The 15,208-nt window shown below is 43.4% G+C and overlaps 1 protein-coding gene across 1 annotated transcript; it reads right to left on the reverse strand.

The window, feature by feature from the left end:
- Window positions 1–12,362: 12,362 nt before the first annotated feature.
- On the reverse strand, window positions 12,363–14,451 carry LOC138355405 (keratin, type I cytoskeletal 9-like). The gene is made up of 3 exons (XM_069310296.1): window positions 14,390–14,451; window positions 13,025–13,997; window positions 12,363–12,935 (listed from the first exon to the last, which is right to left on the reverse strand). Exons 1-3 carry the CDS (start codon window positions 14,449–14,451, stop codon window positions 12,363–12,365), a joined length of 1,608 nt encoding a protein of 535 aa, XP_069166397.1.
- Between the last annotated feature and the right edge of the window lie 757 nt (window positions 14,452–15,208).

The following is a 15,208-nucleotide window of genomic DNA, read 5'->3' on the forward strand; positions in this document are numbered from 1 at the left end:
AACCTAACCAACCCTACCTAACCTAACCTAACCTATCTTTATAGGTTAGGTTAGGTTAGGAAGCCGAAAAAGTTAGGTTAGGTTAGGTTAGGTAGGTTAGGTAGTCGAAAAAACATTAATTCATGAAAAATTGGCTTATTAGGCAAATCGGGCCTTGCATAGTAGGCTGAGAAGTGCGTTCTGGCTATTAGGTACGACATATATATATATATATATATATATATATATATATATATATATATATATATATATATATATATATAATGAATTTTGGAGAATTGATTTTTGATTTACCTCCAACAGTGAAAAGAAATGTACGAAAGATTGAGAAAATTCGTGTTAGAATTATTAATCTTACTTTTTCGGTCATATTTAATAATATATGTCTACAGGAAAGACTGCTACCAAAATATACTAATATATATATATATATATATATATATATATATATATATATATATATATATATATATATATATATATATATATATATATATATATATAGGTTCAATCCCTGAGCCCATTATGTGCCTCTGTAACCCTTTCCACTACCGCCCACAAGATGGGTATGGGGGTGCATAATAAATGAACTAAACTAAACTAACTCTTCCAGTCACTGCACATGCTATCAGCCCAGAGGAAGTTTTATATGATAACACATACTGATGTTAGAATACATCCGGACAAATCCGTCAAATTATTCCAATGTCAATATATATTTTATTTTTATACAGGAGGGTACAAGGACAGACGACTTCTGATAACAGGCTGAGAGCTCCATCTCCCCATAGCACATGGTTAGCCTCACCCTACTAGTTTTCCTTGGAACATGACCTGCCAATCTGTTAACAAGCAGATACCCAATTACTGCCGAGTGAACAGGGTCGAGCAACTAAGGATTGGCGCCCAGACAATCCTCCCTGGCCAGGACTCGAACCCAGGCCAGATCCCTCAGGAGACGCAGGGCGAGTGTGTTGTTACCTGCTGCTCGCGCCCTTCAGCTATCCTCCTCTTCTGAAATCCATTCCTACTGAGGTTCCTGAGTGGCAGTTTGTGTACCGAGTAAAACCTGACCTGATTAGCACAGTCAATTCTCGACCGATTGAACCCAAGTTCAATTCCAGGGCAGAGGGAGAGATGTTTAGCAAGTTTCCTTACATCTGATGCCTCTGTTCACCTTTGCAGTAAATAGATACCAGGAGTGTAATGTTATTATGATTTTTATTATGTAATTTAGCTATATTATAAATGTTCAACCCTTTATTAGTATAGTTTTTATTTTATTTTATTTTATTGATTAGGCCAATGTTGTGGGTTGTATTCTAGGGGGGGGGGGAAGTCAGAATCTCCGGTACTAGTCCCATCTCGCTCAAGGGCACAGTGGTAGCGAGTGGGTCACCTACATCCTGGACCCTGGTTGGAACCCCCTCATTACCGTTAAGAGATTAGTGTTCCATCACTATTAGCGAATTTAGACGTGTTGACGAGTTTGTCACTCTGGTAGGGATATTTCATGGTGGGGAGGCTTCTTGGGGGCTTTCTGAGGACTTCCTGGGGACTTCTTTGGGCTTTCTGGGGGTTTCCTGGGGGGTTTCTTGGGGCTTTCTTGAGGTTCATGGGGAATTCTTGAGAGCTGGAGCTTCCTGGAGGGCTTCCTGGGGGTTCCTGAAGCAGAGAGGGTGGGGGGTGGGGGATGCCTGATACAGCATATACCAGACACGATGAAAAGATAAGGATATATTTTGTCTTAGATAATTTTCTATTTTGTGCTCCTGGCTGACCCACCATTTTGTTACTGTAGTTGGCTCACCTTTTGTTACTGTGGCTGGCCCACCCTTTGTTACTCGAAAATCAGAGACTCCTATGGAGCCTGACTATCCAACCCTTGTATGACTAACCAACCGAGGATGGTTAGTCATACAAGGCCACTTGAACTATATAGCCCTGTATGACTAACCATCCTGCGAGATGGAGAACTTTTAGTATCACTGCTGCTTTATTCACTCTTGTGTTGATGATGATATCCTCATAATGCACCCAGAGTTTGCCAGTGCAGATTATACTCATCACATGACCCTGCATGACTCTAAAGCCATCCTGTGTGAATGGGGTTATTAGCATCACGTAGCTAGTTTTTTGACACACTCTGTACTCCCTTTCATATAGTCTAGGGGCAGCTGCACAAATGCACATGGACGTGAAATGTGTTAATACAAAAAACAAAACAAAAAACCCGTCACACAACGTGACCACAACTATGTATCTAGCAATAGTACACTAACGAACATTGTGGTTACGTTGTGTGTTTGGTGGCCGTGTACACTGTGCGTTCTGAGAGAGAACGGGAGGGAGAGAGACAGAATGTCAGGGAGGGAGGGAGGGAGGGAGGGAGGGAGGGAGGGAGGGAGGGAGGGGGAGAGAGAGAGAGAGAGAGAGCCAAACAGAGACAAACAGTAAAGAGTCCCGGGCACTGCCAGGTGCCTCATCTAGTTATTAATAATAATTGCTTAGCAATAAGGCGTTTCGATTGAAAAGCTTTTTCTTTTTATAAAGTATATTTACAAAACGTTTCGCATGACTGCGTCCATAATGGGGACCTGAAAAAACAATTTATAAATTACCTAAACTAGGAATATAACTACACTGAATCACAACGAAAGGTGTACTCCACTTCACAGTGTATATACACAGAGTTTACTTTAGTCCTGGACTGTGTTCAGGAGTAAAGTATACTTGCTGGTTGGTCAGTGAGGTGTTTTGGCCTTAATAACCCTCGGGACGTTGATAGGCCTTTATGCCCAACACCAAATCATGTATTTACACTTACACAATTAAACCACTGTAACGAGCTTTATCTGATCAAATTTTTGGTGCAGGCCACCGGCATGGCCCCAGGCCACCCCAGAGACGCATAGTATGGGCCACGGTGGGCCTCGGTGGTCCATGGTGGGCCTCGGTGGGCCACGGTGGGCCACGGTGGGCCACGGTGGGCCACGGTATGCTAAAAAGTAAGATAACTGGCGTCCGTTCAAACTCACATGGACTGTAGTGGCACCGTAAAGTTGATATACAATCAGATTTTTACATATTAGTTTTTTAAGCATATCGGGGTTCGACTCCAGTCTGGGGTGACCCCAGGACGCTGGTTCGATTCCACTGTCCTGCTCCAAATATTGTCTCGTGTCTCATTATTGTGGTTTCATTGTGTAATTGTGAATACATGATTTGGTGTTGGCCTCAAAGCCCATCAACCTCTGGAGGGTTAAGGCCCCCCCAAAAGTGCTTATACTGACCATCCAGCAAGTTTACCTTAGTCCCGATCACAGTCGAGGACCTCTCGGTGTATACTCTGAGAAGCGAGGTGCACCTCTCGGTGTATACTCTGAGAAGCGAGGTGCACCTCTCGGTGTATACTCTGAGAAGCGAGGTGCACCTCTCGGTGTATACTCTGAGAAGCGAGGTGCACCTCTCGGTGTATACTCTGAGAAGCGAGGTGCACCTCTCGGTGTATACTCTGAGAAGCGAGGTGCACCTCTCGGTGTATATATCCGTGATCAATATAACTGAAATAATCAAGTATTAGCAAGATAATAATTTACAGTTGGCACTTTGTTACCACAACCATGAAGAATTATTATAGTCTATGACATAACCATGAAGTATTACCATTACCATGGTCCACTTTTCGAAGAAAAGCAATGTTACTTTCCGAAGCCGCTGCCGCCATGACCCTTTCCATATCCTCCGCCGCCGCCGCCACCGCCCTTTCCATATCCGCCGCCGCCGCCACCACCGCCCTTTCCATATCCGCCGCTGCCGCCCTTTCCATATCCGCCGCCGCCGCCACCACCGCCCTTTCCATATCCGCCGCCACCACCGCCCTTTCCATATCCGCCGCCGCTGCCACCACCGCCCTTTCCATATCCGCCGCCGCCGCCACCACTGCCATGGCCCTTACCATATCCGCCGCCGCCGCCACCACCGCCCTTTCCATATCCGCCGCCGCCGCCGCCACCACTGCCATGGCCCTTTCCATATCCACCGCCGCCGCTACCATGTCCCCTTCCTGTATCCGCCGCCGCCGCCACCATGGCCCTTCCTGTAGCCGCCGCGGCAGCAGCCCTTGAAGAAGCTAGGCTGAGGGTGAGCCAGGGCCACAAGGGCCAGCGCCGCCAGCACCACCAGCAGCAACACTCGCTGAAAGAACGTCACAACTCTGGTATATGACTGTTGGAACACGGCAGTTAAGTAGTTAATGGGAAAGTACCAGCTAAATGGTCAATAGGTATTTGGTTATTGGAACGACACTGTACATTGTTATATAACCCGGCATGTGTTTAAACCTTCGTAGACTCCAACCTCTGAAGTCACTGGTTGATGGATTGTGTTGCTTTTCAATCTCTGAAGAGTTATTAGGACAACCATAAGAGCTTGCTGACCAAACCAGCTACAGTAGAATACTTTAGTCCTGGACTATGTTTCAGGACTCCTGAAACCATGAAGCAGATACAAACCTTTCTGATAAGGCTTTACGGGCTTAATTTTAGAGGTCATGGAGTGACAGGAATTAAAATATATAATTAATTATGGGGATATGTTGTCTTACCATCCTGAGAGAGAGATACGTGGAATCTGCTCTACAGTACAAGACTACTGAGTCCAGGTTCTTAATCCATGCGTTTTATACAGCTCCAAGCAGCGAGGGGTGTGCTATCAGCGGATTCATCTGCACGAACGTAAACATGCGGCATGCGACGGTATTTGCTAAAGAGATGGCCGCCTGAGCTGTATGTATGGTTTAAGCGGGAATATGCTATGGATATATGCTGTAATTGTGCTCCTATACTGGAGCACAATTACCTAGCACTGGGAGTTTGACGCGTTTTTTTATATATTTTCCCCTAAAATAATTGTGAATTACTATACCAACTGAATTATTTTGTACAAATAAGTTGAATGACTGAACCTGGTATGAGGACAAGCACCCTATTTACAACTCGCTCCTTTCAATTAGACAATATTTTCTAGACATAATTGATGCCTTGGGTTAGATTACGTTTGGTTATGTAAAGCTTAATTTGGATTAGGTGACGCTTTTTTTTTTTACAGGACGGTATGGGATCAGATGAATACTAACGCCTGCTATTAGGCCTATTGCTCTCTTGCCACAGCTTATCACACATTGTTGGCGGAGTCTATCACAAGTGCCCAAGCACCCGTAGAATGATTTGCAACTTGCAACAATTGCTCCAGATTATGAGCACCTATGCAAACAAAATCAATCAATTTCAAGCCATTAAGCTTTATTGTTTGGTTAAATATTAAAAATCACCATTTTATTATAAACAATTTCCCTAAGTACATTAATATTTTGGCAAATAGGAGAACTTTACATTTAGGAATAAAATAGGGCAACGATTTTTTTTTATTTAACAGTGAATTATTTGTGTAAATTTTCAATAACTGTTTACCAGACAGTTCATAATCTATGCAGACAATAACTATAATGATGTACATAAGGAATCTATGGCACATTTGTTTTTAACATTGGACTAGATGTTAAAATATACTAAATTTAGTGTGTCGTACCTGGTCGTTTTCTCAACCCCGTCAGCACGACGCTAGCACGACTCCGCTTAGGTTAGTTCTCAGGACGGATCACTATAGCAAGATGCTATTAAGATCGATGGGATGCCAAAACAACGGTGCACCTTTTACACAAAGGGTTGGTGGATGTAAAGGCTTGATCTTAGCAGAAAAAATAGCTGGCAAATTCTCGAGTCATTTATTGTTTCAATGAGCCTAGAACCCAGACCCGTGAGAAAACTCTTGGCACTTTCACCCAAGGCATCACCGTAAGGGTCTCCAGTGCAATGGGGCCAACAATATTTGTTGATGATACAGTTTTCTGTGCATACGGGTGGCACTGCCACCCACCTGCAGTGCTCACCACTGAAGTCAGTGAAGGAATCAGCCAAGAATGATACGCATGTTTAGCACTACGTTGTAATCCCATCTTGGCCATCAATGGAAACGTAGTAAACATTAATTCAACATCGACAATGTTGAATCGACGTTACTCGAGCATGTTTTGCCCACTGGTCGAAGGAAGAGAAAATGGGAGGGGAAAAATAGGAGGGAGGGAGGAAGACTAAGGAAAGGAGGAGAGGAGAATGAGCGGGAGATAGAGAAGCAGAGACCCAGGCACGGCCGGGTACACCTCCCCCCCCCCCTCTCTCAGTAGGAAATATAGAGTATTGTAAGGTGACTGCCACACGAGTGTGTGTACTCGGCCACGCTAGTGCACAAGTGGAGGGGAAAGTGAAACGTAAACACTAGGAGAGAGCAGGAGGGATCTTTCATGCTTAGTGAAAGGCCCCTGTGTGGACTCTGTAATGTGTGGGCTCTGTAGTGTGTGGGCTCTGTAGTGTGTGGGCTCTGTAATGTGCGGGCTCTGTAGTGTGTGGGCTCTGTAGTGTGTGGGCTCTGTAATGTGTGGGCTCTGTAATGTGTGGGCTCTGTAATGTGTGGGCTCTGTAGTGTGTGGGCTCTGTAGTGTGTGGGCTCTGTAGTGTGTGGGCTCTGTAGTGTGGGCTCTGTAGTGTGTGGGCTCTGTAGTGTGTGGGCTCTGTAGTGTGTAGGCTTTGTAATGTGTGGGCTCCATAGTGTGTGGGCTCCATAGTGTGTGGGCTTTGTAATGTGTGGGCTTTGTAATGTTTGGGCTTTGTAATGTGTGGGCTTTGTAATGTGTGGGCTTTGTAATGTGTGAGCTTTGTAATGTGTGGGCTTTGTAGTGTGTGGGCTTTGTAGTGTGTGGGCTTTGTAATGTGTGGGCTTTGTAGTGTGTGGGCTTTGTAATGTGTGGGCTTTGTAATGTGTGGGCTTTGTAGTGTGTGGGCTTTGTAATGTGTGGGCTTTGTAGTGTGTGGGCTTTGTAATGTGTGGGCTTTGTAATGTGTGAGCTTTGTAATGTGTGGGCTTTGTAGTATGTGGGCTTTCGCAACATGTAGATTTTGCAATATGTGATTTTTTGAAATGTATGCATTTGGAAGTGTGTGAGTTTCATGGGGAAGCTAAGAACAGATTATTTAACACAGGTGATACTCGCACAAGGGGACACAGGTGGAAACGGAGTACCAAAATGAGACATAGTGACATTAGAAAACACAAAAATCAGTGTCAGAGTAGTTAACAAATGGAATTTATAAGGAAGTGATGTGGTGGAGTCAGACTCCATACACAGTTTTAAATGTGGATATGATAGAGCTCAATAGGCTCAGGAACCTGTACACCAATTGATTGACGGTTAAGAGGAGGGGGGAACAAATAGCCGAAGCTCAAGTCCCGCAAGCACAATTAAGCGAGTACAATTAGGTGCGTACAGTGAGTACAATGAGGTGAGTACAGTGAGGTGAGTACAATTAGGTGAGCACACACACACAAACACAATACTTTTCTATTGACTTTTACTTTTTAATGACGCCGCAGAATATATTTCGTCCGCGTGAATGTTAAACCCACCTTCTTAATATTGCACAAGAGTTCACCGTAGTTTACACAGGAGCTGGCCAAAGTTTACCTCAACAACACCATAGTTTATGAGGGAGCTAGCCAAAGTTTACCCCATCAACACCGTAGTGTCTAATATTGTCTATCAGCCTCACTACACACAAAATTCCTATCGCTAATTACCACCACCACCACCACTACCACCGACCACTACCATCATCATCGCCAGAGCCGCTATAACCACCCAAGGCCTTTACTAGTCTCTACGGACGGGCGATCAAATCGCTTCCATGTGATCCCACTTCCATCACCTGTTCTATCTCACCTGTTCCACGCTCACACCTGCATCCGCCACAGCTACTGCAGCGATTAATTGAACTACCATACCTTGTGGCAAGTGGTCCTCTGAAGACAAATATGTAGCAAAGCAGTAATAATCCGGCCCGGTTTGTTTCTGGGACAACGACCGGATTCACTATTGTTGACGTTCGCCTAAGGTGGGACAACTTTTCAGGATTCTGTGACGTCATATGAACTTTCATCCTGATTGTTGACTGCGAAAAAAACAACGTGTAATATTTCTCAACCTGCAATATTATTTTGTTTTCTATAACCTGATATTTCGCTTAGTTTCATCTTATACTATAATGTACTGAGTTAGCTTTTGGAACTTTAAAATATTAAAAGTTTTCAAAATAATCAGCAGCAAGACGGTTGCAATATAACACGTAATTAAATATATAAATCCAAACACGCACAAAAAAAAACGAAGAGGAGAAAGCAACCTAAGATGAAAAAAATATATAACTAATATGACAAAGAAATTATAAAACTTGGCGATAATATGACCCAACTGTATTGTCCTGCGTTAACAGTGCCCCACACCCCACCCACCCCGCTCCCAGATGGGCTTACACCCTCCACCATCCCAGAAAGGCCGACCCATTCACCCCCCCCCACATCAATTTAATAGTGTCTGATTATTTCCTTCCCCATTCTCCCCTCATCCCTCACCCACCCAGGCTCCCCATCTCCTGCACTTGTCTCATTTAAAGTATTATATAACTATAACCTAAACGTAAATGTGAAAAACTAGACAAATCGATTCTTGTTGAATTGTGAGCTTCGATGTCCATGAGTAGCGGACACATCACATAGAGTGATGTGTATGGAGGCAGACTCCATACGCAGCTTCAATTGTAGATATGATATAGAGCCCATTCGCCTCAGGAACTTGTATACCGGCTGAGAGACGGGACCAAAGAGCCGAAGCTCAATCCCCGTAATCACAACTAGGTGAGTACAACACTCGGGCTATATACACCGAGCAGCGGGTACACGTTTGTATAGTAGTTAATGCTGGAATTAAATGTGCTCTCTCAATACAAAGCTGATCCAAAGATATAACGAAAGTATTGTACTTAATTTACATTCTTCATATGTAGATTTATATGTAGTATTCATTGCCCGAAACGCTGTGCGTGTTAGTGGCTTTACAAGAATGTAAATTCAACTTAATTTCTATATTCTCTGTTAACTCCCAATATACCTTCTTGTATATAAATAAATCAATAAATATGTATTTTTTTGTTCGTTTGATATCACTATTAACTTTTTTAATTAACAAAAAATAATGTTGTATAAAAACAAAAATGTGGCACCTTTGTTTCGTATCTACTTTCATCGAAACATCGAAAAAATTAATATTACTACACTCATTGTCTTACAAATATTGGGAACCTGGACCGGGTTTATGGAGGGCTGAGGTCCGAAGGCCCCCTCCCCCATGCCAGTACGAGACTGATAGAGCCCACTCATTTATGATTACAAAAGTCTCATGAAATTCTATAAATATTATCTACGTTCCTGGGATAGGGGGCGGTGTGCAGGACAAACATATCAATTGTGACACTAGCTCTCCACATATATCAAGGCCTACGGGGCTCACTATAGCCCGTGCTACTTGGAACTTTATGTTCCAGGTAGCGAATCTTTAACAACAACAACTCCACATATGTTAGTTGCTTAATTTAGAAACTGTACTTGTGTGGTCGATCTCGAATCCATTGTTGATGCGACGACTTATACTGAATTTTGTAACTAGCTCATCAAGATTGTAACTTGCTTAGCTAAATGAATTGTGTGGTTCAGTCCCTGAGCCCATTGTGTGCCTCTGTAACCCCTTCCACTACCGCCCACAAGATGGGTATGGGGTGCACAATAAATGAACTAAACTAACCTGGGAAGAGTTCTGAGATGTTTTGTTGTTTTAGATTCAGCTACTCGTAAGAAGAGTTCCAAGTAGCACGGCCTATGGTGAGCCCGTATACATGCTTTTATCTATAATTCTATACTAATTATAATAGTAATATAAATATTTTTATTACATTTATTAGTGTTGAAGTTGAAGTTGGCTCAGTTGAAACATTAAATCTTATAATATAAAATCTTTGTATTATACTTCTAAGAGGACGACACTTTCTTAATTAGAAATTACTGCTGACGCTCTATAAAGCCAAATATTCTATTCGATTTACTATCAGTGATCATACACTATTGTATAAGTTTCTGAACACTCTTAGCGTTCATTTTTATCTGCCACTGTTCTGCAACGTGAGAGTGAAAGTCAAAGAAAGTGAGAGGAAGTGGGAGTGAGAGAGTGAGATTGAGAGTGCACTGTGGTACACAGTGAATCAGCAGATACGTACAGCTTGTTGTGTTGACTCTGCCTCCTCCTGTTGGCCAGGTCTTTGTCTCTCACTTCCTGTATTGTTCATTCGAGAGAGAGAGAGAGAGAGAGAGAGAGAGAGAGAGAGAGAGAGAGAGAGAGAGAGAGAGAGAGAGAGAGAAGAAGAGAGAGAGAGAGAAGAGAGAGAGAGAGAGAGAGAGAGAGAGAGAGAGAGAGAGAGAGAGAGAGAGAGAGAGAGAGAGAGAGAGAGAGAGAGAGAGAGAGAGAGAGAAAGAGAGAGAGAGAGAGAGAGAGAGAGAGAGAGAGAGAGAGAGAGAGAGAGAGAGAGAGAGAGAGAGAGAAAGAAAGAAAGAGAGAGAGATAAAAATAATGGAGACGAAGATCAATTATAAATGAACGTTAAACAAAAATACGAAGATTTCATATTATAAGATTTAATATTTCAAGTGAGCCAACTTTCACCTCCCGGAACACCACATTCACTCCCACATCTTTTCGTCTTTCTCTCCAATAACAATAACATCATTAATAATCACTAATAGATATAATAAAAGTAATTATATTACTACTGTAATTAGTATAGAATTATAGATAAAAGCATCGTTGACACTACCTGGAACAATATTTTTTCCTGAAAAACTTGGCGTAATAGTGGCTCTATAGACAGTGTAACTCTTGTCCCTACAACTTGAACATTACTCCTATGTCCTTTGTATACACATTCTTTTGAGTAAACATTGTATTGTATTGTAACAATTTGCACGTCACATTTTTGCCTGCCTTCCGCGGCTCTTGGAAAAAATAAAATATCAACACATATTTTTCGAAACCTTACGAAAACTCTTAACGCTTGATCTCACAAAAATATTGTGATATGTAATACTCGCTGAGGCGAGTATTTTATATATATATATATATATATATATATATATATATATATATATATATATATATATATATATATATATATATATATATATATGTCGTACCTAGTAGCCAGAACGCATTTCTCGGCCTACTATGCAAGGCCCAATTTGCCTAATAGGTCGAGTGATTTTCTTTATTTTCAATAAATTGTTTCCAATTAGTTTATTTGAATTAGTATTATTATATTATATTAGGACCATAAATTATTGACTTTGTTGTGTTAGTTTAGGTTAGGTTTAGATTGGTTAGGTTAGGTTAGGTAGGGTTGGTTAGGTTCGGTCATATATCTACGTTAGTTTTAACTCAAATTTCAACAAATTAACTTATAAATAATGAAATGGACAGATATATCATTTCATAAGAAAAAAATTGGGAAAATATATAAATTCAGGAAAACTTGGCTTATTAGGGAAATCGGGCCTTGCATGGTAGGCCGAGTACGACGTTCTGGCTACTAGGTACAATATATATATATATATATATATATATATATATATATATATATATATATATATATATATATATATATATATATATATATATATATATATATATACATATATGTGAAGGGACCGGGATTATACAAAACTGTGGCGTATAAATGCATTACTATTACAAACAATAATGAAGCTATATGGGAACTTAGAATTGACACCTCTTTAACTAAGTATTCAGAATTAGCATATTGGAAAGTAGATCTGGTGAAATTTGTTGTAAAATTATAATTTCTATGAAAATCGTAAAAATCAGCAAATAATTATTTATTCAATCAATTTTTAAGGGTTTCATTTTTTTGTTCTCTAATATTATTTCAAAGCCCTGAACAGAGGAACTTTCCTCAGTTCTGATTAAGGATAATGGCATGAGCTTAACAAGACTCAATGATAGCAACATATTAAAAAAAAATATGCATAGGAAAAAAATCCATTAAGCGATTGTAAACTACCACCAGTTTGTACGTCCAAAGGCAAACTGTTTTGTAAAAATACGTTTTTATATCAATTAAAATTAACGCACTAAATACTTCCATTATTATGGCAGTACTTTCTCAACGTCGATTGTCTCAGAAGTCCACCAACTAATTCTACTGAACACCCAAAATAAAAAACAAAACCTTTATATAATATATTTTTATTTTTGTAACAATGGACCGCCATTTGGCGCAGTGTCAGTCTGTTATCATAAACAAGTTTAACTAATAAATTTGTTATAATAACTAAAGAATCATTATATTTCTTCAGACGTTCAGACTTGCAGTATATGCTGAGCTTGACTCAGTGGTTGTAAAATGTTGATTTTGATCATATTCTCCATCACGACTATGTCCACTACGACCATGTCCTCCACCATGACCATGTCCTCCACCATGACCATGTCCTCCACCATGACCATGTCCTCCACCACGACCATGTCCTCCACCACGATCATTCCCTCCACCACGACCATGTCCTCCACCACGATCATTCCCTCCACCACGACCATGTCCTCCACCACGATCATTCCCTCCACCACGACCATGTCCTCCACCCCGACCATGTCCTCCACCACGACCGTGTCCTCCACCACGACCATGTCCTCCACCACGACCATGTCCTCCACCACGACCATGTCCTCCACCACGACCGTGTCCTCCACCACGACCATGTCCTCCACCACGACCGTGTCCCTCCACCACGACCATGTCCTCCACCACGACCATGTCCTCCACCACGACCATGTCCTCCACCACGACCATACCCTCCACCACGACCATACCCTCCACCACGACCATGTCCTCCACCACGACCATACCCTCCACCACGACCATACCCTCCACCACGACCATGTCCTCCACCACGACCATGTCCTCCACCACGACCATGTCCTCCACCACGACCATGTCCTCCACCACGACCATACCCTCCACCACGACCATGTCCTCCACCACGACCATGTCCTCCACCACGACCATGTCCGTCCACCACGACCATGTCCTCCACCACGACCATGTCCTCCACCACGACCATGTCCTCCACCACGACCATGTCCTCCACCACGACCATGTCCTCCACCACGACCATGTCCTCCACCACGACCATGTCCTCCACCACGACCATGTCCTCCACCACGACCATGTCCTCCACCACGACCATGTCCTCCACCACGACCATGTCCTCCACCACGACCATGTCCTCCACCACGACCATGTCCTCCACCACGACCATACCCTCCACCACGACCATACCCTCCACCACGACCATGTCCTCCACCACGACCATGTCCTCCACCACGACCATGTCGTCCACCACGACCATACCCTCCACCACGACCATGTCCTCCACCACGACCATGTCCTCCACCACGACCATGTCCTCCACCACGACCATGTCCTCCACCACGACCATGTCCTCCACCACGACCATGTCCTCCACCACGACCATGTCGTCCACCACGACCATGTCCTCCACCACGACCATGTCCTCCACCACGACCATGTCCTCCACCACGACCATGTCCTCCACCACGACCATGTCCTCCACCACGACCATGTCCTCCACCACGACCATACCCTCCACCACGACCATGTCCTCCACCACGACCATACCCTCCACCACGACCATGTCCTCCACCACGACCATGTCCTCCACCACGACCATGTCCTCCACCACGACCATGTCGTCCACCACGACCAAGTCGTCCACCACGACCATGTCCTCCACCACGACCATGTCCTCCACCACGACCATGTCCTCCACCACGACCATGTCCTCCACCACGACCATGTCCTCCACCACGACCATGTCCTCCACCACGACCATGTCCTCCACCACGACCATGTCCTCCACCACGACCATGTCCTCCACCACGACCTTTCCCATGACCATAAAGGATCCTCAAGGACCCTTGTTACCTAGCAGTAAAATAGGTACCTGGGTGTTAGTCAGCTGTCACGGGCTGCTTCCTGGGGGTGGAGGCCTGGTCGAGGACCGGGCCGCGGGGACACTAAAAAGCCCCGAAATCATCTCAAGATAACCTCAAGATAACCCTGATGCAACCAGCAGGACCTTGTTGCAGCACAAAGGACCCTGCAGGACTTGTCAGCACCCAGTTACACCCAGTACCAACTTCTCCAGATTAAAGATAACAGATGAGAGGGACTGGAAGAATGCATATGGTTACTGAATCAGCGGAAAGTGCAAAAATAAAAAAAATACAAAGGAAAGGCTGACCCCATACGTTAATTCAACAGCAGGTGTGACAGAACCGAACGAGCTAGGAACTAACTGTGCCAGCTTATCGAGGACTAGGAGGCGAGCTAATGAACTAAAGCTCCACCCAGCAAACATAGTTGCGTAGACAAACTGACGTCGACTGCCGGTTGGTACTGAGCGCCAGTACTTTGCCTTAGGGGGGCCAATGATTTTGGTCATCTGACGCCTCGCGTGTCTGTCACGGCGATGTTGGACATCAGAGTATCTGAGGCAGCGTCGGATCACGTGAGCAATAATGTGGCTTATAAATCATCCCCATTTAAACTATAAATTTTGAAACACATCTGGAAGGTAAATGGTAAGCTAAGTCCTAGAAATAGTCTCCCATTGTGGGGGGAAAGGAAGTCTGTTAGGTTTTTCGATGTTCTTATAAGGCTAAGGTTAATGTCTGACTTTCCTCAGGAATTCCCGGTACAAGCCACAACAGTTGCCTAACTCCCAGGTAAATATTTACTGTTAGGCGGACAGGAACATCGAATGTGATTAAACTTGAGAGTGATTCAAGACCAAACATGAGTGTTACTTCAAGAGTGTGTGTGTGTGTAAGCAATTCAAGCTCTCGAATTCCAGTGTTATACTGTCATTCAACTACAGCTTAGTAAAGCGCCTTTACAAAACAAAACATTTCTCCGTTGTTCCGCTAAGTCTGACAATGTGTTCCGTTTCTAAACAATCGTTCATTCTTTTCCCGCAGCGCATTTGTTTCTCGTTATTGCGCATGTCTGTGGCAGTGTTTACTTGTTTAGCAAAGGTCGGCCAGGCAAGAATGTACCGATATTGTAATACATTGTGGTGGGGTTGAGGCGGGGACTCTCCAAGCTTCACGAAAAAG

Source organism: Procambarus clarkii, chromosome 67, assembly GCF_040958095.1.
Source record: "Procambarus clarkii isolate CNS0578487 chromosome 67, FALCON_Pclarkii_2.0, whole genome shotgun sequence".
Lineage (NCBI taxonomy): Eukaryota > Metazoa > Arthropoda > Malacostraca > Decapoda > Cambaridae > Procambarus > Procambarus clarkii.

Bases quoted from the DNA above. Each gene is read 5' to 3' on its own strand.
- LOC138355405 (XM_069310296.1), bottom strand. From the start codon at position 14,451: ATGTTTGCTGGGTGGAGCTTTAGTTCATTAGCTCGCCTCCTAGTCCTC. The intron at 13,998-14,389 runs GTTAGTTCCTAG...AGGGTCCTTGAG, and splicing joins GTCCTCGATAAGCTGGCACA to GATCCTTTATGGTCATGGGA. The intron at 12,936-13,024 runs GTATGGTCGTGG...GTCGTGGTGGAG, and splicing joins GGACATGGTCGTGGTGGAGG to GGTATGGTCGTGGTGGAGGG.